Source organism: Echinops telfairi, unplaced genomic scaffold (genome assembly GCF_000313985.2).
Source record: "Echinops telfairi isolate 266 unplaced genomic scaffold, ASM31398v2 ScPeMD7_5592;HRSCAF=6446, whole genome shotgun sequence".
Taxonomy (NCBI): Eukaryota; Metazoa; Chordata; class Mammalia; order Afrosoricida; family Tenrecidae; genus Echinops; species Echinops telfairi.
The window spans coordinates 28,776,399-28,803,425 of NW_022109491.1; the positions used below are offsets into that span (position 1 = coordinate 28,776,399).

Sequence of the window (27,027 nt, forward strand, 5' to 3'; positions counted from 1 at the left end):
ACAGGGGTCACTATGAGTCAGCACTGACTAGATGGCAGTGAGTGAGTGAGTGAGTGATAGGAGCCAAGAGGCACAAACAAGAAAAGGCGACTGGCAGTGAGCAGGTTTCCAGCAAGAGTCAAGGCACAGAAGTGGGATGATGTGAGGTGGGTTCAGGACACACTGAATGTTCCACTTAGCTGGATAGGGGAGTAGGGAGCAGGGCTGGGAAGGCCTTGAAAGCCACGCCAAAGGGTTGTCCACCGCGTAATTGAGCAGTGTATCTCCAACCTGCAGGTCAAGAATTGAGAAGTCACTCGCCATAGCTAACAGTTTTTAAAAATTAACTAGAACAGAAAGAAAATGCCGGAGTACACTATACATAAAGGCAAAGACTGACTGTCTTGTGAATCTTTCGCTTCGATTATATATATATGTATGCTTCTTCTGGGTTTTGGTGGGTTTTTCTTATTTTAAAAAAAAAAAAGCTTTCAAAGTTACTGGTCTGAGGAAAGTCAAAAAGACTTGTAGCAGGAGAGAAATGACAGGAACAAAAAGTCTGCCATTGACCTAGATGACAACAGCAAGTGTGAACCACTTAGTGGCAATCTGCCCTTCCAGGGGCTTCCCTTTCCCCAGCTGATGCAGGCCTCCTATCTTTCTTAGACTTAACTAGGGCTGTCTTCGCAGATGGCTTCTTGGAGACATCAAAGACGCGCCCCGAAGCACATACTGCTTAGAAATAAACAGAAAGGAAAGCGGGTTTCCATTTTCCTCTTGACCTTTTCTTCTTTTGAGGGAGGGGCATTCTTTGGGAGGAGGACGGCGGGCAATGAGCTATGTTTAGCATAGTGCTGAGCATCAAGGATCTCAGAACTGCCTTCTAAGACTTGTTTCCATTTTCATACTAAACGTTTCAATGGTAGACTCACATGCAGTTTTAAGAAACTGGCGATCGATCCCATGTCTCCTGGCCCACGTCCCCGGAGACCGCATCAACCAAAAGGTCAGCACAGTATCACAACCAGTGCCCACTCATCCCACAGTTTCCCAAGTTTTACATGTACTCCTTTGTGTGATAGTCTCTACCCCATTTTATGACCCAGGTCCAAAAAAACCCAAACCAAACTCATGGCCATTGGGTCAATGCTGACTCTTAGTGACCCACTATGGGTTTCGGAGAACCACACTGTTTATGGGAGTAGAAACAACCCCCCTCTCTCCCGAGGAGCTGCTGGTGGTTTTGAACTCCCAACCATGTGGATTGCAGCCCAACTCATAAGCACTATGTGTGTAATCACCACTATGTCATGAAACAGAACAGTTCCATCCCCTCAATGGTCTCTTGCACAACCCTTGAAGTTTTAGTTTATAATCCACATGTGGAATGGTAACAGAAACGTAGAAGTTCTTAACCCAGCTCTAATATCTCAACCGTAGACTCCAATTAAGTCGACTACCCACACTGTTAGAAAAAAACTGGGCGATACATCTTTATCCTTGACCTTCCGGTTACTTATATATGAAGAAAAACCCACTAAATTATGATAGTATAATGTCACACACTTATCAAGATTGACATCTAGAAGTGCAGGCAGATGAATATGTATATACACATGTACAATCTCTGAGTCACTCAGAAACATGAAGAAACAACGTGTTTACAGTGGTGGGTTCATGTGCAGGTGTTTGATTTATCTGTTTAAAGTTAGTATCAGTGAGGATGGAGGTCTAGATATACAGCTCTGGGTATTTCTGGGCAGCAACTGCCCCAAGAGGTCTGGATTCCCAGATGGAGACAAGCCTCTCTTGACTTTCCTGCTCAGAGGCCTAGTGGGAGAAATGGGAAAGACCAAGAACAGATGTGGAGGTAGGGGACCAACGGTCCTAGTCTACCAAACACTGATTAGCTTCTTAGAGCATGGAACTTTCATGGCTAAAACTGGGCCAGTCCTGGGCAAACTCGAATGAGTTGGTCACTGTATTGGGAAGTTGTCTGTGTTTCCTTGAAGCTTAAGGGAACCAAGCAAACCTTTTTTCCGGAGGATTCAAAGCCTGGGGGTGGGGAGTGAGGGAAGGGAGGGAGAATTGGGATGGGAGTACGGTGACCCCGACACTTTCAGAACACCAAGGCACCATCTTCCTTTGGCCTACAACAAGCTGTCACTGCTCAATTACATGCTATGATTTTGAGACTCACAAAAATGTAATGGGAAGTAATTCTGCCATTTTTTAAAGCTATTTTTTAAAGACTAGGCTCAAAGGGGGGGGGGTGGAGAGAAAAGATTACCTGTCAAATAAGAGAAAAGCATTAAACTCCACAGAGTGGGTGGAATACCAACGCACTAAGCAATTTTATAAATTGGGCACTTCAGCTTTTAAAGAAGCACAATACTTCTTATAATTTCTAAATTGAGTTACTTGTCCATCCATGAAAAATAAATGACTTGCGTGCATTACTCCTAGAGCTGGTTAAAATGAAAGACAGCTGTCCCAGCCTACCCCACTCAGTCACCCTTCCATGAGAAGTGCACAGGAAGACCAGAACACAGGGGTGGGCCCCAAAGCAGCTAACAATTTTATCCTACGTGGAGCCAAGTCACTCTTCACGTGCTTATTAAGTGCAAGGCACACTGCTAGGCATACGTGGGCACAGGGCACAGTTTTTACTTTTAAGAGACTTACTCAGCATCTTAATAATAGTGTCAGCCAAGCTCTATAGGAAGCCTGGTAGGTGGCTGGGCTCTCCCCGTCTAAACCTGATCTTAACAGTCCTTCTCCTCCACGGCCTTATTCCAGCCTCTCCTCTCGCTTGCATCTTCACCTTCTCTCTGACAAATGGATCCCTTTCCCAACATGTCAACATATTCAAGTCTTGTCTGTCTCTACCCGCCCAACCCCCAAATCCTGCCATAATGTGGGGTCCCTCCATGGTTAACACATTTATAGCAAATAAAAGAATACCTTTGGGGGCATTTGGTGCGTTAACTTGACATGTCATCACGTCATAGCAACCATCTGCACAACAGAACAAAACACTGCCTGGTCCTGCACCATCCTCACAATTGTCATGTTTGGGACCATACTTGCAGCCATGTGTCAGTCCATCTCATGAAGGGCTTCCTCTTTTCCCTCTTTTCCCTCGATTACCTATTAATTATTCACTGCTAATCAAATTTGATTTAACTGGGTGTCTTGTATGATCTGTCAATCCTAGCCCCTCTCCAACACCTACTAAGTCTCCCCTTCCCCTCCGAATTTAATATTTATAATCCACTCCTTAACTCCCACTCATCGAACAGGTCTGCAACCTGATTCATGCCCCGATGATTTCATTCAAACTGCTAACGCTAAGGTCTTCAGTGACATCCGAGGTGCCAAATTCACTCGCACCTTCTCAGTCCTGGCCTTAAGGGAGCTCTCTCCAGCATCTGGCCAATCTTTTTTGAAATTTCTCCTTTCCTTCCTGTAGCAACACCACCATGATTTCCTAAGTCTGTTTATTGGACTGTTGTTTTTCTCTCTTTATCACAGGAGCCTTGTTCCTTTACCCTCCCCATCAATGTTGGTATTCTACTCTTGGTCATTTCCCGTCCTGGCCCCCTCCTGGCTGGCAAAACTCCCTCCCATTTGCTTCAAGCAATTTCACTCGGGCGTATTGACAGGGGCCCTGAGATGCTAACCACAAAAGTTCAAAACCACCAGTGGCTCCATGTAACAAAGATGAGGCTGTCTGCTCCTATAAAGACTTATAGTCTCAGAACCCCAAAGGGGCAACTCTATTCTATCAAACCATCCCAGTCCCCTCTCTGAGCCTGAACCTCTCCAGGTAAGATGTCTGACTTCTGGCGTGAGCAGGGGGGACTCACCAGCAGCCCTCTGACTCACACACGTCTTGCTTTGGTCCCGGTTTTAGGTACCAAAACCATCACCATCCAACAATTAGAAGATCTTGTCAAGGTCCCAGCCCAAACATCTCTGGAATTGAAAGTTGCCCCAACCCCAGCCCCCACCAGCTCAGATTTCTGACCCTTGCAAGCACCTGTGAGATAGTCTCCTCCCAGTCTCACACCCCACAGTCTCTCTCAATCTACTTCTCTCCTGTTCCTTCCCTGAACTTTCAAATAGCATGAACCGGACCAATTATTCCTACTTAAACCCCTTCTGGGGCACCCAGTGCCATTAGGTCTTTGCGACCCAGAACACTTTCCAAATCCAGCTCCACGCTGCCTGCTTCCCACCTGACTCCCCAGCAATGCAAAAAACAAAAACCCCAATTCACTGCCATAATGTAGCTTTTCTAGCCAGAGTCTCTCTAACTCCCCCAAATGACCTTTTCCTACATGGGTCTGCATAAGGAGGTTGGAGGGAAGACACTGATGGGATTCACCTGTGAGTAACTATTAATGGGATTCATTGTGGTGTGCCATCCTGCTGGGTATAAAATGAAGCCTCTGAGAAGCAGAAGGGGGGGGCGGAGGGCCCAAATCTCACTACCAGCAAAGGCCAAGAGCATGAGCACATCCTCTGAACCCCGAGACCCCTGTGCAGCGAACATCCTTGATCAGGAGACAGGTGTGATACTGGAGGGCGCAACAAGCAGCAGAGCCAGGAGTCAGAGCATGAGACAGTGGTCGACTCCCCAGCCCACAGAGCAAGTCAAGTTGAATGCTGTAAAGTGGGATGCCTCTGGGCCACTCAGTTCAGGGAGCTGAGTGCCTTTGGGTTGAGGATTACAGTGGGGTGGGGATGCCCTTTGGCCATTTCTTAGCAGCTCCAGAAGACGCTGTCACATGTACCGACTGAACAGGTCCTAATCTCTGGCATTTCCACCTGAGTTGTAACCTGTTAACTGTCACAATAAACCCTACAACCATGAGCACTGTGAGTTCTGTGTGGCCCATGGAATGAAATACTATATAACCTAGCTGAAAAGAAGAAAGTACTGTGTATGGCAGAACAGCCATCAAGTCCCTTCCAACTCCTAACCACTCTAGGAGACACCAGCGAACTGCCCCAAACCGTTTCTTAGGCTGTGAATCTTCCAGGAAGCCAAATGCCCCATCTTTCTCTCACAGAACAGCTGGTGGTGAGGACCCCCCCCCCCAACTTTTCCATTGAACACTTTAACTTCCGGGCCACCTACATGGTTTCGCTTTTGCCAGCTGTTCTAAATTCCCAGGAATACTCACCAAAACTTTATTTATCTGTCTGGAACTATGGGATGGGTGCCTTCTTGTCTGGCTCCAGACAGAGGGAACTGTGGGACTGAGTGTCAAGCAGGCTGACTTCCTGGCCCGTGGAGGCAAAGACCAAAGGACCACGGGCTGAGACTTAAATTCAGAGATGCTTGGGGCCTGTCTGAGGAGACCAAGAGCTATATCCTGACTTGTGGTAACCTATTAACTTCCCCCAATAAACCCCCTAGAGAGCAGTCTCTAAAAATAGCGTGTATTTAGAGTATGTTATTTGGATCATTTCAAACATATGCAAAACATTAATGATAGTTTGTAAATATAGAGCTAATTCCTAACTAGAGTTGCCAGGTAGAATACAGAGCAAGAGCACCTCACCACTCCCAGCTAGGAGAAAGATGAAGCCTGGGAGGGTGGAGGGGTGCTGTTTTGGTCAGCACAGACGAACAAGTCTTCTCCAAAGTGATGTTTGGGGGACAACCTGAATAATGATGGAAGGGAACTGCTCAGCACTCCCCGGGAAGGCTGTTCCAGGCTGAGCGGCCTGGAGCTTGAGTACAGGGCAGGAGCCAGTAGACAGCTGAAGGGCAACAGTGGCCCAGCATACAAAGCTTGGTCAGCTCACCTTAGCTTTGTTTTAGGTACAGAAGACACTAGGTCATCTGCCTAGACTGTCCCTAAAAATTTTTTTTTTAAATCCTACTATCAAGTTGATTCCAACTCATACAACACTGTACAGGTTTTCTGAGACTGTGAATAGACAGGAGCAGACAGCCTCGTCTTTCTCCTGAGGAGTAATTGGTGGGTTTGACCTTGCAGTTAGTACTCCAACACCCAACCCATCGCTCCACCAAGGCTCATATTCTTTTAACATCAAACTTTTCTTCAAAATCTTGCTCAAGTACCTGATCTGTAGGCATGGAGACGGTTCTCAAACCTACTGTCCCACAGGATAATTCAATCCCTCTTTAAACTACATACAGGTGTTAAGAAAGGAGTCCTTGTGGCATAATGGGTTAAGTGCTGGGCTACTAGCCTCAAGGTTGGGAGTTCAAACCCTACAGCTGCTCCTTAGGAGAAAGATAAGGCTATTTGCTCTGGTAAAGACTGATAGTCTCAGAAGCCCACTGAAGTAATTGTACTCTGTCCTACATGATTGCTATCAGTTTAAATAGAAGAGTTTGGGGTTTGAGGTGTAAAAGAGCTTATTTAGATAGGGACTGATGCCTTGTGGTCTTACCACAGAAAAGATTTTCCCCCGCAATAATCCACTTGGATAATTAGTCCTGTCTGTCTAAGATGGAAAGTAGGAGAGCAAGAATTTTTCTGAAAACACAAAAGGACAAGCATTCTATGTAGGTTTGGTTTGGTTTAAAAAAGGACAAGTCCCAAAGTTGGCGGTGGAGGGAGTCTATGCAGGAGAGAGTGAATGGACGAGATGGAGTGTAAGGGTGAGGACAGAGAAGAAATAAAGTTAGATGGGTTCGTACGACAAGGAATCGGTATCTTGGAGAAACAGCCGACTCCAAGTCGGGAGCAGAAACAGTATAAAATGACCTTGGAACATCTTGTCACCTCAGGAAGGAAGCTATGAAAGACCACTAACATAATAGGAAGTCATGTCTACAGGACCGAGGAGTCAACCTGAAGGGCTCCCACCAGCGAAAGATGGGACCGTTTGAAGCCACCTGACAGAAAGAGGGGTGGAACTGCACACGAGATCTTGGGACCATGACCATCAGGGTTGCTCTGAGCAGGGCCATTGGGAAGGGCTGAAAGCAAAGGTGACCCAGTCTGGACTACTCTTATCTTGAGCGTTGGAGGGGAAACAAAGGCTGGCTGGAGAAGGCTGTTGGAGATAAAAGAGGTGCAAGAAAGGGCTTATCAGAGGCAGGGTAGCTGGCCAAGGGATGGTGGGAAAGAAGAGAAGATTTGTATCACACAGCCCAAGACACAGGTAACTGTAGTCCTAAACTGGCTGATTACCAAAATCACCTGAGAAGTGTTTAGATTCTCTTTGCAATAGAGTCCACACTACCTAATTTTCAGGAGTGGGATTTGACAATCTTTTTAAAAAACCACGACCAAGTCAGATTTAACCCAAAGATGTGAAGGTGTTTCAGTTTTTAAAAGGTTCCTAGGATATTCTTCAAATATTATAGTTACAAAGTAAAAATATACTCATCTCACAAGTGCCACAAAAACATTAGAAATTAAACATTCAATGTTAAAGTGCTAAACAACACATTTAGATAACATTAGAAATATAAAAATTAGAGGCAGTAAAATTATTTTCAAATGAAGATTACATACTTAAAAAGCCCGAGAGAATTAACTGAAAAATTAATAGAAAAATTCAGTCAAGTGGCTGTGAACAAAATTAATATGTTTCTGTTGTTACATTCCAACTCAAACAATGAAAGTTGCCTGGTCCTGCGTCAACCTCACTAACGGGGCTGTTTGAGCACACTGTTTCAGCCACTAGCCAGTGGTAACCTTCCTAATGCTGCGGCCCTTTAATGCAGTTCCTCGTGTGGTGGTGAACCCCAACCATAGCATCATTTTCATTGCTACTTCATAACTGTAATTTTGCTTATACTATTTTATCATGTGTAACTTCTTAACTGTTATGAATCATAATGTAAATATCTGATATGCAGGATGTATTTTCATTGTTACAAGTTGAACATAATTAAAGCATAGCGATTAATCACAAAACAATTTGTAATTATAATTCATGAAGTGTCATTTCACCTCCAATACTGCTGTTTTCAACACAGCAGCTGCTCTTTACACATTTGACTGGTCCGCCTAAGTACATTATGGTGCCAGCCCTGTCACATACACCTGTATTTGTACGGGGTGTATGTGATGGGGTTGGCACAATGATGTCATCACGCCAGGTACTCATATGTGGGAGGATCTGTGTGTGGGCAGACACGCCTAGAGATGGACAGAAGAGCTGTGTCTCGGTTCCTAAGCCCATCGGAAATGTTTTCTGATGGTCTTAAGCAACCCCTGTGAAAGGGTCATTGGACCCCCAAAGAGGTCGAGACCCACAGGTTGAGAACCGCTGTTCTAGAGGAAGTTTCAGAGTCTCTCCTGACATCCATTGTAGTCTTTTCTTTCCTACCTTTTTAATGACCTTTTGCTTTCTTCGTGTATGATGTCATTCCCTCGACTCATTTTGGTCTTTAGTCAGTGTTCAATACATCCAATCTATTCTTGAGATTTTTATTCAGCTTCAACCCGAACTTACACATAAGCAACTGATATTGTTTCACAGCCAGCATGTGGCCTTGTTATGACGGATATTTATTTTCTCCATCGTCTTTTTCCATAGTGAATCCTGTGCATTCCAGTATATTCTATCTGGTGAGGTATACAGTTGCCGTTTATGCTGTTAAGAAAAGCTATTTTCAATGTGTAAGTCATTGGTCTTATCCTATTTTATCATGTGCTTTCCTGTGTTATTTCTATCACCAAGGCCATATTTTCCAGCTACCAATCCTTATTTCTAACTTTCAAATTCCATTCCCCAGTAATTATCAGTGCATTTTATTGTATATTTGATATCAGACTGCAGAAGTTGGTTTAAAAATCTTCAATTTCTTCATTTTTGGCATTACGGGTTGCTGCAAAATGTGCATAGTGGTTCTTTTAATTCGTCTTTCTTATGGGCTTCTATGTATTATCCTATCACCAACAGAGGTGTATGTCAGAAGAAAAAAAATGGTGTTTTTGATGAATTCCTCCTTCAACTTGTCTTAGCACAAACCATGTTTGTCCAGTTCAAATGGCCATTACCAGTCCATTTCAGCACACTGAACATACGCAACTCAATAACCTGCACATCCGTAAAGCACCAGATACAATATTTCTCAACAGATGGCATTCCTATAGACATTTCCCTTGTGATTAATTTTTTCTTGCAGGGGACTAGCCCTAGTCGTGTTTTGACTCATAGGACCCGATGTACTGCAAAATCAAACACTACCTGGTACTGTGCCACCTGAATTCTTATTTCTAAGCCCATTATTGCAGCCGCTGTGTCAATCCATCTCCTCAAGGGGCTTCCTCTCTTTTGTTGACCCTCTACTTTACCAAGCATGATGTCCTTCTCTAGGGACTGGGTCTCTCCTGACCAGGTAAGGTGTCCAAAGTGCATGAATTGAGTCTCCCAGTCTTGCTTCATAGGAGCACCCTGGCTATACTTCCTCCAAGACAGATTTGTACTATCCCTACCCCTTTCTAAATGGCCCCTGCTGAGAGCTACTTCGGAGACTAGAAATACTAGTTTTCATATATAATAAGTATATAAAAACCATGTATATGTATGTTTACTATTTCCTCAGATAGGCCTCTGGAAGAAGATGCACGTAACTGATAACACAAGCTATCTCCAGGCAGGGGCTAGGAGGCAGAAAAGCAGGAAAACTTTTCATTGATTATCTTTAGACGAATCATGTGATTGTATTCCCTATTGAAAATTAAGTTTAAAAAGAAATTTTAAATATACTTCAATCAGTATTTCTCAGACTTGAGAAATAACATGTTTCCTTTGAGCAGCTGCAATATAAGATTCTGTCTAATCACTAGATTTTGTACCTCCTGGCTTAGTCCCAATGGTGCAGTTAGCTACTAAAAGGCTAAAATAAGTAAATATGAGGCTAATCGTTCCAACCACCAGCCACTCGGCAGGACGTGACAGTCTGCTGTGAGACGTTGCAGCCGTGGAGACCCTGTGTCTTGCAGGGTTGTTGGGACGAGGCATCAGCTTGATGGCAATGTTTTGGTCTGAACTCAATGGCACTCTGATAATTCTCCTCTCTTAGGGTCAATTTAAAGAGTCCCTGGACACACACAGCTAAGCACTAGACTACTAACCCAAAGGGCGGAGTTTCAAACCCACAAGAGCACTTTGGAACACAGGTCCTGGGAGTTCTGCTTTGCACACCTGGGGCCGCCATGAGTCTGAATGGGTTGGGGGCAGCTAATAACAGGTGGAACCCTGGTTACTAGTTGGCCTGCGGTTTGCATGGCTAGCAGTTCAAAACTAACAGCTGCTCCATGAATAGGGAGCGTCTCAGAAACCCACAGGGGGTCAGGTCCCTATGAGGGAGCACCGACTCCATAGCAGGGAAAGAGAGAGAGAGAGAGAGAGAGAGAGAGAGAGAGAAGCAGCAGGTGGGGAAAATATTCTAATGGGGGGAAAACAGTTTATGCCGGAGTAGAAATGGAGGAGAGGAAGTAAAGGTGAAGACAGTTGGCTTGCTAACTCTAACAAGATGAGGCGGTTAGTCTGGTGTGGCGGACTCTCTAATTCTGACATAGTTCTTTAAAGTGGGAGAACCAGCAAACTAAAGTAAAAACCAACCAAATCTACTCAAGTTTGAGAAATACGATAGTTTCAAGACATGATGAAAAATCATGAATTATACTGAACTGCACATGGAATAAATATTGAGAGGGCAGATGTTTTGTTATCTGACGGGCTTCAAACAAATTCATGGAAAAATTAAATTAAAAGATAACAGGATTTTTCTACAAAAATTGTGAAGCCCCCCACGATTAAAATTTTCACAATCTAAAAAGTGGGAGGAGGGGAGTAGCAATAACTTTAAACAGAAAAATACAGTAAGACTTACTTGATCATACGATAAGATCTTTATTATTTACCTAAGAGTGATGAGCACAACTTAGCAACTTGTACCGTCAGATCAGGTTACAACTTTCAGTTGTATAGCTTACTTCCAATCTGACATAGACAGGGGCTCAACTCGGTGCCTACAACAGATCCCTGGCTCCCCAAGCCCACAGTTTGGCTTTTATACATGCTTCACCACTTAGTACAGTGTAAGTACAAGCAAGCACGCCTCTGAGGGCCCTTCAGAGCGCAGAGGTGAATACTTTCTCGTGGAGGAATGCCAGCTTTTCAGAGCGAGTTCGTTTCAATAGTGGGAGCCATTCCCAGGGGGCTAGCTCTACTACACGATATCCAAGCCGAACCAGCTGCCGCCTCTTCATGTTGTGCAATCCAAGCAGATGCCTGGAGCCATAGCAATACTGGTTCTTATTTGTCAACTGAATAGCCAGCTTCACTCCCAAGGTCTGCAGGTGGGCTTGGGGGCACAGTTCCGCCATCTCCGTGGTCCCCAACCTGTCTGTCGCACTGCAGAGAGAGCCCTCCAAAGGGCTGGCTGCCCTCTTCTCAAACTCCATGCGCTGCTGCCCAGTCTTGGATGCCATTTGCCCCTGGGTATGCTTCCTTGACTTCCCTTGTAGTAACTGCTCCATCAGATTGTCTGTAAGGGTGATTCCCACATGCTTAAGCTGCAATTTGGCTACGTCTGGAGTTGATGTAGCTTCGCTGTTGAATGGCAAGGGCTTCATGTTTACATCAAGCTGGACCTCCAGGTCTGAAGATCGGGTATGAGGCAAAATCATATGGTGCTTAATGTACTGGGGCCCGCCCAGCAGGGTCTCAAGTACAAAGAGAGCTTCTAGGAACTCCGGCTTAGCGCACATGTCCTTCCTGGCTAAATTCCACAGCATTTCAGACCCCTCTTGCCGAAGGTGAGCATCAAGACGGTTGCCTCTGTAGTCTGGACACTCGATGCCCACTGTGCCATCGAGAGTGCAGAGCTCCTTCATGAGTTCAAATTTACTTCTCTCCTGAGCTAACCTCACAAACCCTGGACTCAGAGCAAAATCGATGAGCTCCACTGGAAAGTACTCGGAAAACGCCAGGCCCAGCAAGCAGGTGAACAGGTGTTCTGGGTACTGGTAAAACTCGGACCGCTTTCTGTGAATTTCACTGATCAGGCAGGAATAAAATTCGGCTGTGTTGGGGGGTTTGTAATTCAGAGTTCCAAACGACCACAAGATCTTTGCCACATCCTTACTTCGACAGTGTGCTACCTTAGGCGGCAACGTGGCTGCCACGGTGTTCATTACCCCTTCATCCAGGAAACGCAAGGCCGAACAGGCAAGCGTCAGATGCATGGCACCCTGAACGCTCATGGAAGGGATGCGCTGTGGGGCAATCTGTCCAAACTGTTTCATGAAATCGGTGTGATCTACATGGGTAAAGCGGAACATTTTCAGGATGTTCACTAAGGCGGGGCTACTCAGGCGCTGCATTTCGGCACAAGCCAAGTCTCCCATTTTCCTCATGACAAATTCCGAGAGACTGCTACTTGATTTAAAGAACCCCAAGCAGATTGTGCCAAGCTCCTCTAAATTGATCAAATCTATGTACTTGAGGATCAGGGACTCCAGTTTTTGCATGAGGTCCTGGGGGGCCTGCCGATTTTCACCTATGATGTATATTAAGTGAATGAGTTGCGGCAAGGAGAGATCCTTCCAGTGAAAATTAAGGTAACTGAAAAAGATTTTAAAGAACCGAGGCACTCTGTGGCCCAAGTTCCGCCAGAGGTCAGCCACCAAGAGAAGCTGGTCCAGGCTCATTTCCCACACCTGATGGCAAAACTGGGTCTCATACACATCTAGCATTGGATGGGAAGGAGGGACTCTGACAGTGACAAAGGCTTTCAAAATACTCATCAGATCTGGGGTATCAAAGAGCTGTATGTTCTTCACACTCAGCTGGCAGAGCAGAGCAAAGCTAGGACTGGACAGCAAAACCGGATGCTGCTCTGCAGGCAAAGAGCTCAGCCTGCGGAAATAATCAGCCAGGACTTGGGGTTGGAGATGATTTCGGTAGACTGTGATTTCGTGCAAAATCAGTTCACCTTCAGAAACTGAGAGGGGCTGCCCACTTTCAGATCGGTGATAGCTGTGAAGCTGGTACTCTGGTCTCAGCTGCAGGAAAGTGCGGGGGACTTTGAAAGAATCATAGACTTTCACGTCCTTGCCAACTCTCAGGGCGCTAGGTGAGTCTGGTGGCAACAGGCCGACTTTCGTCTTGTTGAATTCCAAACCCAGGAGGGTTCTGCTGGTTGCCAGGCACCTCTGAGAAGAGGGTGCGCTATGAATGCTCTCAACGTGTTTAGCCAGGTTCTGTGCCCCAGGTAGCGTGCCACTTCCTAAGTTCCAATAAGCCATACTTTGGGCTACATTGTAGGCAAAAGGGCCGCAAAATACTTGACATCCTACAGGTCTCAACAGCTTCATAATGGCTGCCATTCAGGCGTCAGTGCCAATCTTTCTGGCAGTCAGAGCACAGTCCTCGCAGGGCCGACCAAGCAATTTCTTGTCTGTCTGGTACCTGATTAGAGCTGGGCAGGGAGGTGCTCCACAGAAAATGCCTGGAAGTCTTCAGCATGTCACAAGAGCCATGGGTCACAAATGACTGGGCGAAAATTGGTGCCAGATACTGAAAAAAGGGTAGATGAAGAATGAGTGTGTGTCTTCTACCTATCACAACACCCAAATGCACACATTATCAGAAACGGAGTAACACTACCCTGCTGTTCCCTCAGATCAGCTCAATGCTAGCAAAGGCCCACACCAAATTCAAGACAGCAGATATCGAGCGTAAACAGTCCAGCGTAAAGTGGCTAGAAAACCCGAAGCAGGAGGCAGCTGTTCCAGGCTGGCACTCTCCCTTGCTCAAGCAGGGAGGTCATGATGAGCCAGGTGCTCTGCGAGCACTCGACAGCAAGGGGGGAAGGCGGATGTCCAAAAAGAACGCTGGGAACAAAAACCTATACCTCACTCCATGCCTCCTTGAAACTGAGGCAACACTGAAAACAAAGAGCTTAAGAAAGTTTGTAAAGCTGCCATATTAAGAGTGCCATATAAAAGGAACGGTTTGCCTGCGATTAAATCAATGAAACCCACCGGGGCCCTCCCTGTACTGAACAGGACAAAACCTTCAATTACAGAATTCTGTCGCTCTAATGCTGTGAGGCCAGTACCTTCTAAAAGAGGGCTGCTCTCCTCTCCAGGAGGCTGGTCACCAAGTGAAGCAACTGTGGCAGCACAGTTATGCAGTTTCGAAGTATACTCACTCATGTCCACAGGGGGGACAGAGGATAGGGCCCTGATCACTGTAAATTCTTGTGTGGGAAGAAAAGAGCACCTCAAATCGGGGCGCAGGGGTCAGGGAACACTGATTCACAGCACTGTCCTGCTGATACGATATGTCCCTTGAGAAGAGCCAGCCCCTGACTAGCAAGGCCCAGAGAGACGGTGCTGTCAACCGGAGCCCCAGGCAGGCCTGTGGCTGCAGAACCCACTGTGAGGGCTCCTAGGGGGCCAGCACAACTTTCTGAAACCTGCCGGCCACTGTGGGCAACCCCTTCCATCCGGAGCCGGAAGCTTAAGAAGCAGGGCAGCACAGACCAGCGGCTTTGTTCTGGGAGCCCCGCTCGCAGGTGGCAGGAGTGTACGCTGTATCATCTTTGTGAACCAGTGCAGAATTCCTTCACACTAAAATTTTGTACAGTGCTTGCTTCTTGCCCTGTAGCTGTGGACCATTCGACCCACCAAGCGTCAACCTGTGGGTCCAGATATGGGGTCAGCAAACTGAGGTCCAAGTGCCAAGTCTATCCCTCCATGTTTTTGTGCATGAACTGTTTCTGGAACATAGTCCTGGCCATTCGTTGCACATTGTCTGTGGCTGCTTCCCCCACAAGGGCAGAACTGAGGAACTGAGTACAGAAGAGGTGGCCTGCAAGGCAAAAAGTATCTACTATCTGGCCCTTTACAGAAAACGCTTGCCTACCCCTGCTATACATACAGACCATTCATTGATTCCTATGAACACAGATGACTACCTTTTTAAAATTAGGAAAATGGTGCCGAGATCATCTTTTCCTTACTATTTTGATCACTGACTATGTACATGCCTCCAAAGAACCACTAGGCCTCTCCGTTGTTACTACTGCAGTCCAGGGTGGTGGGAACAAGAGACAGCAGGCAGGAGGAGGGCAGTTGCTAGACCAGTGCTTTGAAGAACACCTGCTTTGGAAACAGGCTGGGGCTTGGAACTAACTACGTCTGGTCTTTTCAGGGTTCTAAGTGCCAAGCAGCTGAAAGGTTAAAACGGGGTGAACTCCAAAGTCCCTTCCTCTTAATAGTCTAGGGTTCTGTATATCATTACCACGATGACTTGATGCACCTTACCAAAAGAACAAAGAGAAGACCTCAGAGACTGCAATCTTCAAGCCCTAGGTTTGACACATACCATTGACAACTATAAAAACACAGACAAAAAACGTGTACAGAAAGGCATGTGTGAGTAAATGCACGCACATTTCTGAGGTGTCTATAGGCATATGTACATCCATGTGTATATGTGCTGCATATATGAGGGAGGGTGAGTTAGTTAATTGTGCCAGCCTGGCCAATAATCACATGTGGTGCTGGTTGAAAGGCGGAGGGATAAATGGGTGGTGAGCCTCGGCCTTTCTAGTTCTCGGGTCTCTTGTTTTGTGATGGTTGCATCGGGTGCAGCTGCTTTAGCAGTTCCCTGCTTCAGCTTGCAAGATGGATTTCCTACAAGACATCCCCAAGGAGAAGCCGCATGGATCTATCCCGATGCAGCCCTGGGTGCTGGAGCAGCCATGTGGAGACCCCTGCCAGTGCTGAGATGCTTACACGTTCACTGACTCAGCTTTCCTCCTGCAGTCGGCATTATTGCCTCTGTTTTGTGAGGTGAAGGGCTTTGTGGACTGGTGTTGGGTTAATGGGTTAATGTTGGACTTGTGGGCTTGGGCAGCATTGGGTTGGGGTGTTTTCGTGATGCACATTTTCTTTGCATAAAACTCTCTCTTATCTATGAGTTGCTGTGCATTTGTTTCTCCTAAGTATCCAGACTAATACAGAGGGGCTTCAAGAAGTTCTGGGAAAATTCCATTGTCTTTTAATCCCATTTTTTCTACAAACTTTTAGAAGCTCCCTTATATATTACATATACCACAAACCATATAAGGGGCGCAGTCACTGAGATTGCCTAGGCATAGGCAAACAACTCTCAGGATCATTTTCGGGTTAAAAGCGGGCAATGCAGTCAACTAACATAACATAGTTCACCAAGACAATGTTTGGTGAGTAGTGCCTGGGGTCTTAGAAGATTGAGAGCAGCCATCTGTGATACAATCACTGGTCTCTGAATGAAGGAAATCAAAGGCTCACTGAAAAGGCTAATCTATGGGACTAATAGCCCTTAGGAACCACAGCCTCTTCGAACCTGAGACCATAAGAACTAGATGGTGTCTGGCTCCCACTACCCACTGTTGAGGCCAAGCATGAAATAGAAGGTCTTAGATAGAAAGGAAGAAAAATGTATGACAAAACTCAAATTCCTAAAAAAGGTCAAACATACCAGATGGAACATTCTACTAGAAGAACCCTTGTGATCCACAGATACCCTTTGAATGTGGAATCTCTACAGACTCTGCAGAAGACATCTATGAGTCATATGCTCCCATAAACAATGAGCTATCTACGGACATTATATACAGCGAAATCACCAACTTCTATCCCAAAGCAACGGAAGGCAAGGAGAAGAAGGGAAGCTAGATCAATGAAAATGGAACAAACAGAATGGAAAGGAGAATACTGACCCATTGCAAACATTGTAACCAATAGCAGAGAAAAATCTGTATACAAACTGTTAAAGACAGTGGTGTGAGTGGCGAAACAGGGAGGGTAAAGGGAGAATGGGTAGGAAAGAGGGAACCGATTACATGGAACTGTGTGTGACCTCCTCCCTGGGGGACAGACAACCAAAAAGTGGATGAAGGGAGACGTCAGACAGGGCAAGATATGACAAAATACCCATTTATAAACTATCAAGGGCTCATGCGGGAGGGGGGAGTGGGGAGGGAGGGGAAAAATGAGGACCTAATGTCGGGGGTTTAAATGGAGAGAAAATGTTTTGAGAAACGATGTACAAATGCGCTTTACACAATTGATGTGTGTATGGATTGGGATAACAGTTGTATGAGCCCCTAATAAAATGTTAAAAAACAAAAACTGTTAAAGAGAAACCTAATTTGCTATGTAAATTTGTCCATAAAACACAATTTAAAAAACAACAACTAACTATTAAGAGGTCAGGGATTAACAAGTGTCGCACCACTGCAGAAGGTAAGGGTCAAGAGCAGAAGTCCATGAAGTTAAGAAATAGTCAAATAAGTACAAGTGAGGATCTTCAAATAGCTGGGCATATACATGTTGTTTCATAAAAGGCATTAAGACAACTGAAAAGAAACAACCAAAATGAATGCCAAGTTATAGTGCAGAAAATTATTTTATATGGCCCTTCAAAACAGTCTTTGTAACTCGCACCAAATAACTGGCTACACAAATGTGAGGTGCTTGTGGCTCTCCGAGGGGTAATGGATAGCTCACAAATGTAAATAAGGTGCACAGCACCCTTTGCAAACCTAATGTGGGGACTGGTCCATTATGCCATCCAACTTGGCTTACATAAGCCCTCCCAGAAGTGGAAAGGGGGATCTCATGGTCATCAAGAAAGAAGAGCCCAGATTGATGATTTTTTTTTTTTTGGACCTGAGATTTCTGCACACAATCCTTTTAATCCAAGACACAGAGATCTGTGATAATGGAGATGGTAAAAATGGCAGAGAAGTGGCAGCAATGGATCAAGAGACCAGTATAAGACAAAGCTTGGGCTGCTCCTCAACCCCACCCACGTTGTGAGAAAACTGAGTGCCTTCGGGCAGGAGGCTTGCTGGCAGAGTCAGATGCCTCTGAGCAACTTTCCGGGGAGTTAGGTTTACCGACCTATGGAGCTAGAGCCGAGTGCCTTCAGGCCAGGACTTGCTCGTGGAGTGGAGTGTCTCTGGGAACTTAATTTAACAAACAAACAAAAACACCAAAAAACTTGCCTAATCTTTCAGTTAGCAGCCCAAAGCATAACCACTAATTAGCAGAGCTAAAAGAACTTTGTAATACTTGCCCCAGCAGGACAGAGGCCAGACCTAGGGACCAAGGGATAGAGACTCGTGTGACTCCATAGATGAGAAGGGGCTGTCCTGATCTAAGAACTGTATCTAGAGTTGCTAGAGTTACATGATCCTGACATGTAACTTTTTGCTTTTCTAGTAAACCTCATAATTATGAATATGATCTGAGAGCTCTATGTGGCCACTGTAACAAATAATCAAACCCAGTAGAGAAATAGAGAGTACCTGGAAGGGACTGTTGGCTCCAGAATTGGTAACAAATGTTTGAGGGTAGAGGCATGTCTGTAACTGAATATCAACCTAATCAAAAATTGTAATCAAATTACTTTAAAACAGTGGTTCCCAACCTTCCTAATGCCGCAACCCTTTAATACAGTTTGTGTTGTGGTGACCCCCCAACCATAAAATTATTTTCGTTGCTACTTCATAACTGTAATTTTGACCCCAAAGGAGTCGCCACCCACAGGTTGAGAACCGCTGCTTTAGAAGGATGAAGGGATAGGAGGAGATAGAGTGGTTATACCAGAGACCTAAAGACTCTATGTCCATAATAAGGTAAAAGGATTACATATAAAACAGTAATATCAAGAAATTCACCATGAATATGTTCTTCAGAAATAGACTTGTGAATATCAAATAAATAAAAAGTTGGCAGTGAACAAAAATGGAAGCAAGCAAGAGAAGGAACTGATATTTTGTGTCACAAGCTCCACAGAACATTTTAACATTTTTTTAAAAAATGTGCACATATCTAATTTGGGCAAAAATTAAATTTATAAAATGCTTGTACTAATAGGAGATCAAGAAGACGATCAACAAATAGAGAAAATAACTTTAGCTGTCAAGGAAAAATTATTTCTAGTGCAAATAATTCCTACTGTTCATACAACTTACTTATGGCTGCCCAGCCACAGAAATGAAGGCAGAATAAGGAGGCTTAGAGGCAGGTAGAGCCATAATGCAAATGGAAACAGTGGATACTTTTTCACCAAACAACTCGTAGAATAATTAGAGAGACATTGCTGTAGGCTGAACTGTGTCTTCACAATTCAGGCTTGATTCTCAGTGGTTTGGCAGTAATGTAGTGATGTGATCATCTCTATGATGTGATCAGCCAGTCAGTTGTAAGATTAGAGTGGAATATAATACCTTCCCTTAGGTCACAGTCCAGCTGCATGTAAGGAGTTTCCCTGGTATGTGGCCTGTATCTCATTTTGTTTTAAAAGAAGTGAATGAGCAAAAAGGAAGAAGAGCTGGAGGAAGAGCACATCTTCTGGACCCAGGGTCTCTGCGCAGAGAACCTCCAGACCCAGGGGAAGCCTGACACCAAGACAAGTTGGTCTCCAGCAGAGTCCTCAGAAGTTAAAAGGAGATAAGTACCTTTCTCCAGAGTTGACAAGAGAAAGCCTTCCTTAGAGTCAGTGCCCTGAATTCGGATTTCACAGCTGCAACAACAGGGCAAACATAATTATGAGGATGGCGTGGGACTACATAGTCAATAGCGCTCAACAACAGACAAACAAACTGTGAAAGAATAGATTTCTTTGTTAAAGTCCTCCACCTGTGGTATTTCTGTTATAGTAGCAGTATATAACTAAGGGACTATACCTACACCTGCTGTTGTTGGGTACTATTTAGTCAATTCCAATTCATCGTGGCCCTGTGTGACACTTCAGAACTGCCCTGTAAGGTTTTCATTGCTAGAATCTTTACAGAAGTAGATTGCTGGGTCTTTGTCCCATGGAAACATTGGGCGGTTCAAACTATCAACCTCACAGTCATGTTTAACTGTTGCACCACCAGGGCACCTAATAGCTCACCTAAAACTAAGGGCCAAACCCAGTACTGTGAAGTCAATGCTAACTCACAGCAACGCTATAGCACCAAGTGGAACTATCCCAAGGCTGTAAATATTTATAGAAGCAGATTGACACATCTTTTTCCCATCGAGGCAGCTGATGAGTTTGAACTGCTGACCTTTCAGTTAACAACTGAGCACTAAATCACTGCACCACTAGGGATTCCATGTCTATACCTACTGGTCAAAAATTATAACAATTCAGAACTATGGAGAAATTAAAAGTAACAAAAACAAGAAAAGTACAAAATAGTACAGCAGTGGAGGAGAAAGGGTCCTGCAAAAGAAAGGAGGTCCAGATGTCCTGTCCCGAAAAAAAAAACCCGCCTAAAGGGGGTTCTACCACCACCACCACTGACATCGGGTTGATTCCAGCCAATTCCAGCTTATCACAACCTTACACAGGGGTTCCAGGACTGTAAATGTTTAAGGGAACAGACATCCTCATCTTCCTCCCATAGCTGATGGGTTTGAACCGCTGACCTTGCTGTTAGCAGCCCAACATCTAGCCACAGTATCATCAGGACTCCGTCAAAGGGAGTTAGTTCCTCCTTACAAGGACTCCCATGGAATCCGTAAAAAAGCCAGAAACAGATACTTTTGAGAAGCCCAGTCGACAACTTCTGACTCCTCCTCTAAGTCCTGAGACGTGGCATCATTGCACAAAGCCCTCTTCCTACTTGAAGTGCCCCACGTCTACTGCCTCCCCATCTCCACTTCAGGGGTCTTAGTGACTCAAAATTGAGCCTTATAACCCCTGAAGCCTGGTTGTCCCCTAAAGCAATATCCAGACCACCCTTACTGCTGAGATTTTACAAAAACAAGAAATCTTACCTTTCCTCCTTCTAGGTGCAGGTCTGTACAAGGCCAAATAGCTTCCTTTGACACTGCAGTCTGGAAGTTAGAGGAAGGCAGCCATTCTAACTGTGGATTTAAATATAGGACACCCTCAGCATATTTCATTTACTAACTGCTGGATCTCACTTCTCACAGCTGATCTGTTTGCTAGAAATGTTTAGTCCCCCACCCAAATTGCTACAAATACATAGATACTCCAAACCCGACCCTTGTCTCAGCAATAATTTGTTGAGCATTCGAGAGAAATGAAAAACAAAACTCAGTAACAAACTTGTTGTAGGTTCTGAGGTCATGTACTGAGAGTCTACCAAGCTCTAAAGCTCTGGTAGAGACAGACAATAAGGACTTTTAGCTATTCAAGAGAACGCTAACTGGGCTAGAATCTCCTCCTCTGCTTCCACACAGGGGCAGAGCCTACAAAAGAGGGGTCAACTGCATGGCTGTGGGTTTGGTTTTTTGGCGGAGTGATACCACGTAGGGAAAGCACTGGTGTGAAGGTGCTTAGAGCATGATAAGGATTGCCCACAGAACTAAGTCAAATCAAGTCTAGCAGCTCCACTCCTTCCACTGTTATAGCCTCCCTACTTACAGGGGGAAAACAGCCTAGCATAATCCTCTATTTACCCGGGGTGTCTCTGGTCTAGTTTGATGGCAAAGGATCCACAGGGTAGTAAATGATGGAATCATTCTAGGAGCAAGAAAAAGAAGGCTGGAGCCCCAAACACCGGCCCCGATGGGCAGCACCTGGCTCCCAGCTCCGCAAAAGGCAGCCCTAGGCCAGGATCAGCAAGCCATATGTGGCTCATTCCGTACGTGCATGGGGCTCTGAAGTAAAATGGGGAAAAAACATTAAGGTTATTCTTCAGGCAGTGGTGATTTCTTTCTTTCTTTGGTAGTGGTAATTTCATCTGTTTGTAGAAATATATGTATGGCTCTCGAATAATTTTTAAATTGTTGTGAGGGGCAGGATTGGCTCTTCCGTCTCCCAAGCTTGTATCGACGGTATAGTACAGACTCTATGCTATAACGAGGGGGCTGATAACGTAGCTGGCGTGGGGGAGGGGAGGGGATGTTCCCAAAGCTCCCTGAGTCAGGACGGAAGGGCTGTTTCATGATTTGTGTCATGATTCTTTCCCTGGTCAGAAAATAGGGAGAGGGGCGTCAATGCTACCCTTCGCTAAGCTTGCTTGAACTGAAAACGAAGATGATTCATTGGGTCTGTATTCGTTGTACCATGTCCTTGCCACTCAAGAGTGTGGTCTGCGGCCCAGGGCCATCAACCTCATCGGGGAACGGGTCAGAAACGCAGCCTCTTGGCCTCAACCCTCGGCGACCGGGTCACAATCTTCAGCTCCCCCGTCATTCGTCTGTACGTATCGACGTGGGCAACGAGGCGCGGCAGAGCGGCTCCAGAGTCCCACAAGGGCTCTGTGGGCCAGGGACTGTCACCACCTCCCTCTCCCAATTGGCACCAAGTTTCGGATAGACTGCGTGCCCACGGTCACAGACCTCGGGAGAAGCGGGACTCTCCGAGGCGCTCCCCAGAGGCGGGCCTTGGAGAGGCTCCCGCAAGCCGGACCCAGAGCGTGGAGCCAGTCCACGGCGCCTGCCGGTCCCGCCTCAGCCGGGAGGGCGGGCCGAGGGCCGGGCGTGCCGCGAGCGCGGGGACGGGCAGCCGCGAGCGCGGGGACGGGCAGCCGCGACCCGCTCGCTGGCCGCCGCCACTCACCTGAGCCTGGCGAGCGCGGGCGCCGCCTCAACGAACCCCAGATCCTGCAGGCAGTCGCGACGCGGCGTTTCCTCTAGCCACCACACGGCCGGAAGCGCCACTTCCGGCCAGCTGCCCACTACTTCCGCCTTCTGCACGAGCGACGGGTGCCGCCGAGGCTCAAAATAAACCGGGCAGCGTTTTCCAAGAACGTTGTCTGTATGAGGACTTTATTGGATGTCCGGGAGCGAGATTCAGACCCACAGAGTCAAAACATCACCGTGGCTGGAAAGCTGTTGAACTTATTGGCTATCTGAGTCAGAGGTTCGAATCCTCGCGCCGCCACTCAAGGTTATGTGACCGTAAACTCTGACCTTGTTTCTCCTCAAGAGTAATGATGCATTTATAGTAGAGATTGATCTATACTCTCTCAGGAACGACGTTAGTCGCAGATAGGAAAGCCTGTTTAGGAAAGTTGGATGTGAGAGGCTGGAGCTTGAAGCCAGAGCTATGGTGGATGAGCCAGGGTGGTCCTCCACTTCCCAGGGCAGAGCCACCTAGGCCCAAGCTGCAGCTTCTGGACCTGGACCCTCTGTAGGTCACACCTGAGTCAGTATAGACAGCAAGCTCAAGAAGAGCCTACTGAGATCTTCCAGAAGGCCTGGCCCCAGAATGCAGTCTCCATCAGAATCATCATATCACGACAGCACTTTCACTGACCTTCGGGCCTGTGGAAGAAACCATGGTGGCTCTGTGGGTTGAGCATTGTGCTGCTAACCAAAAGGTTGGTAGTTCAAACCCACCAGCTGTAACATGAGAGAAAAAAATGAGATCTGTTCCCATAAAGCTTTATAATCTCTGAAATCTATGGATCAGAAAGGTCACCTGGTGGCAAAGGGAGTGACGAGTTAGGCTGCTAACCTGAGTCAGCAGTTCAAAACCACCAACTGCTCTGCGGGAGAAAGATGAGGCTTTCTAATCCCAGAAGACTACAGTCTTGGAAACCCACAGGGGCAGTTCTACCCTGATCTATAGGGTCACTGTGAGGTGGCATCCATTCCATGGCTGTGCATTAGGAGTTAGAATGTATGGCGTTGCCGGTGGCAATGGGTGTTTGGGTTGGAAGGGCAGTAAAGGAGACCTGAGGAACAACTTCATCTTGTTAGAGGAACAAAATCAGGGTAGGGAGTAGCACAAACCTGGCATTGTAACTCATAAACTCTGGGTCAGACACTGTTGGCTATGTGTGACCACCGACACCATTGTTCAGGAGGTTTCTCTCATTCAGGACAGACACAGGTGGTTGCCAAACTCACCTACTGTATTAGATCCGACAGCAGAGTTCAGCCTCACAAGAGGAACTGTCATTGCTCTGAAGCCCCCAGGAGAACCCTGTTGAACTCAATTTCCCAGCCTCCCTTGAAGTGGGAAGAGCCCGTGATTCAGTGCTGACCAATACGATTTAAAGGGCAGAGGGATTGGGCCAGCAATGTCTGGGAAAGCATTTACATTCAGGATAAAAGGGTACTGCTCCCAATCCTTTCACGGAGCTGTGGTGGCCACCTTGTGGCAAGGAGGGAATAACATGCTATAGTGGCAAGATGAAAAGCATGGGTGTTCAAATCAACACCCAGTCCCTCCTTCTAAAATTCTCGTCAGGTGAGGAAAAACATACTCCTTTCTTGAGCTCCTATAAATAGTTATTTTGCTGTTTGTAACAGAATAAATTTTGATTGGGGTCTTTGTGGGGATGACAGGAGTGGTCAGAAAGGAAAACTGTCGCTGCTAGCTGCAGTAGAGTTGACCCCTAACTCATGGCACCCCAAGAACAATAGGCTAAAAGGTTACCTGGTTCTGCACCATCCCCAGGATCAATTGTGGATCAGATCGTTGTGATCTATAGCGTTGTATTGGCTTTTTTAAAAAGTGCAATGGCCAGACCTTGATTTGTACTCTGTCCAGAAGCCCTGCTAAAATGTGCTCAGCATCATAGCAGTATGCAAGCCATTTCCGACAGAGGGGTGCTGGTAGGGTCTCTGGCATGAAAGGCAAGAATTCTACCACTGTCCTACCAATGACCCCCAAGGACAGAATCCATCCTCCAAGTCCATCTCCCTGCTCTGAAGTACTTGGGGGTCTCCTGCCGCGGAGGCCTCACCACTAATGATCAACCTGCTGTCAGCCTTCACTTCTCCACATTCCAGGTCTTCAACCTCTGCCAACCCTGTAAGGGAGCTTTGTTTCTCAGTGGCCCAGGTCACCTGCTTCCCAGTCAGCAGCCTGATGCCCAGGTTCTGAACTAAAGAGAAAGTCCCCACGGGCAGGAATGTGGAGTCACAACTTCTGGGCAACAGAGCAGCTTGGGCTTGGGCCAAACCTCCTGGCACGGCCTAGTGAGCACCTTGGGTCTCATGCCACCTCTGGGAAATCTGTTTATTCCAGTCAGCTTTGCCCTCGACACCCCAGGCCCTGCCTCCCACAGCAGCAGAGACACAAACATGCCAAAGAATGCCACTCAAGAGGCTTTCTCCATTTTATTTCTTTGGGAAAGGAAAAGGAAAAGTCTTTCCATCACATATGGTAGAGATATATATCTATATATATTTATATATAATTTCTTTTATTGTTGGAAGTCCCAAAGGCTGAGTCTAGTCATGTTTCCTTATTATTTTTTGCCTATAATACCTTTTCACCCTGCCCCTCTGGCCCAGGCCCAGGTTCTGAGGCAGGTACAGTCAGGTATGAGTGGAATGGGCAGTGGTGGCCAGGAAGCCTCCCCGCCCACCTGCCCAGGTCAGACCTGGTGTGGGACACCTGGAAGGGGCGGGGCAGGGGTGGGTAGAGGCCACACAGAAGGGCACTCGTGTTTTTGTGGGAGGTTCACAGCTCATCAGTCACCAGGCATGGGAGGAGGCTGGTCAGGGACTGGGGTACTTGCTCACAGTAGTTGCCAGCTCTCTCCACCCTGCCTCCCCACCACCCAGTCTTGCGGGTTGGGGGCAGAGGGTGAAGAAAAATACAAGGGCTGAGGGCCAAGCCTCCTCCAATTGTTATTGCTGGTGAATTAGGAAATTGTTTTTCCCTTCCTGTCTCGGGGAGTTGAACTGAGGACCCCAGAGGAGGAAGGGAGTGACACTCTCCCCACCCAACCCCCACCCCCAACTGGCAGCCATGCCAAGCCGACTCTGGGCAGACACTGGACCACCTCAGTGTTCCCTCAGGTCAGCCTGCTTCTTTAAGGGCAATCACATCAACCTTCCTCCTTCAGGCTCAGACTTGGTTGGAGGGGTGGGTAGCACACCAAAGGTCAAGCAGAATTTTCTAATGGAAGGAGAGGGGAGGCCTTGCAGGAGAAGTGACCTGGGATGTTGATGTTCTGGGCATGACAGGAGGAAGATGCTGGGGTGCTCGAGTCGGGGAAGACACAGGAAGACATCACAGAAACTCATCCAACCTCAAAGGACAAGGGAATGCCCGAGAGAGGCAGGCAGCACTTAATAGCTGTCGTCAAAGCTGGAGTGTGGTCCTGGGTATGGGGTTAGCCAAGCAGACGAGGCTGTGTGGGGTACTTCAGGAGGGCAAGTCTTCCCTGGCCACCAAGCCTCCGCCCTCCCCAGCACACACATACAGACACTCACTCAGGACCAGGCCAGGCTCTGAGGCCTGAGCCCAAGAGACCTTGGAGGGAGGGGCTGGCAGGTAGCCCTCTCAACCACAGGCAGGCCTTCTGTTCCCGCCTGCCCTGCCAACCTGCCCAGGGGAAGGAGGGGAGTACTGCAGGAAGGCCAGGGCAGGAGCCCAGGGGCCTCTCTGCCCGCTCCTGGGCAGGCCCCATCTGGCTGCACGGCCAAGGCCATGAGCACAGCCACAGCAAACAAGGGATGGCCAAGGGGGCAACCACAAAGGGGCAGGGTGGCCCCAGCTCCTACAAAACGGGCCAAAGAGAGCTTGGGCTCCCTACTGCCAGGGACCCTCCCCCTACTTGCTCTGCCTGCCCCTTATGCCCTCCTTGGAACAAGGGTCCAAGTGGGCTGCCCAAAGAGACAAGCAGCAGAGGGCTTGGAGGTCACCGGAATGCGGGGAGGGTGTTGGTCTGGTCACAGCTTCTTTGAGAACCTCTTTGGTCTGGGGATATGGGAGGCATAGGAAAGAGAGATGGAGGAAAGGGGACGCTGGGGACTCAGGCCTTTTGACAGGGCATTTGTCAAAAGGCAGCATGCCCAGGTGGGTGGGGGTGGGGTGGGAGATCAGATCTCTGTGGACTCAATGCGCTCCAGGCGGGATGGAGGCCAGGCTTTCTTCTCCTCCCCGTGCTGGGGGGTCGGAGTCGGTGTGCTTGCACCCCCGGCCGCCCCGCGCTCCCGCAGCCGCCGCTCCAGCTGCTGGTTGCGCTGGTACATCTCTACGTAGCTCAGCTGCAGCTGCTTCTGGTACTCGATGACCTTCTCCTTCTCCTCCAGCCACACGCGGCGCTCCTCGGCGAAGCTGGCACCCTGGCGCTCCCGGGCTCGCCGCTCGGCCGCCAGC

At 47.1% G+C, this 27,027-nt stretch overlaps 3 protein-coding genes across 9 annotated transcripts in view; all 3 read right to left on the bottom strand.

The window, feature by feature from the left end:
- Positions 1-22,596, bottom strand: part of UBOX5 (U-box domain containing 5) — a 39,423-nt gene extending 16,827 nt beyond the window's left edge. For 4 of the 7 annotated variants that reach the window (XM_004697871.2, XM_045295236.1, XM_004697869.2 and 1 more), the window contains exon 1: positions 13,405-13,489. The gene's annotated coding sequence lies outside the window, so the exon portion shown is untranslated. Of the gene's footprint in view, positions 1-13,404; positions 13,490-19,456; positions 19,522-20,768; positions 20,852-22,521 lie in introns of those variants that run through there. The other 3 variants (XM_045295233.1, XM_045295234.1, XM_045295232.1) reach the window with 3 other exon arrangements.
- FASTKD5 (FAST kinase domains 5) lies at positions 10,823-13,411 on the bottom strand. Its single transcript, XM_004718103.2, has one exon. The coding sequence runs from the start codon at positions 13,320-13,322 to the stop codon at positions 11,064-11,066; it is 2,259 nt and encodes a 752-aa protein (XP_004718160.2). The 5' UTR covers positions 13,323-13,411; the 3' UTR covers positions 10,823-11,063.
- Positions 22,597-25,015: 2,419 nt separating the features above from the next.
- LZTS3 (leucine zipper tumor suppressor family member 3) overlaps positions 25,016-27,027 on the bottom strand; it is a 6,970-nt gene continuing 4,958 nt past the window's right edge. Inside the window, 1 exon segment of the mRNA XM_030887039.2 lies at positions 25,016-27,027. This exon segment is cut by the window's right edge and continues 96 nt beyond it. Within this exon segment, the coding sequence (XP_030742899.1) occupies positions 26,748-27,027 (280 nt within the window). The 3' untranslated portion in view covers positions 25,016-26,747.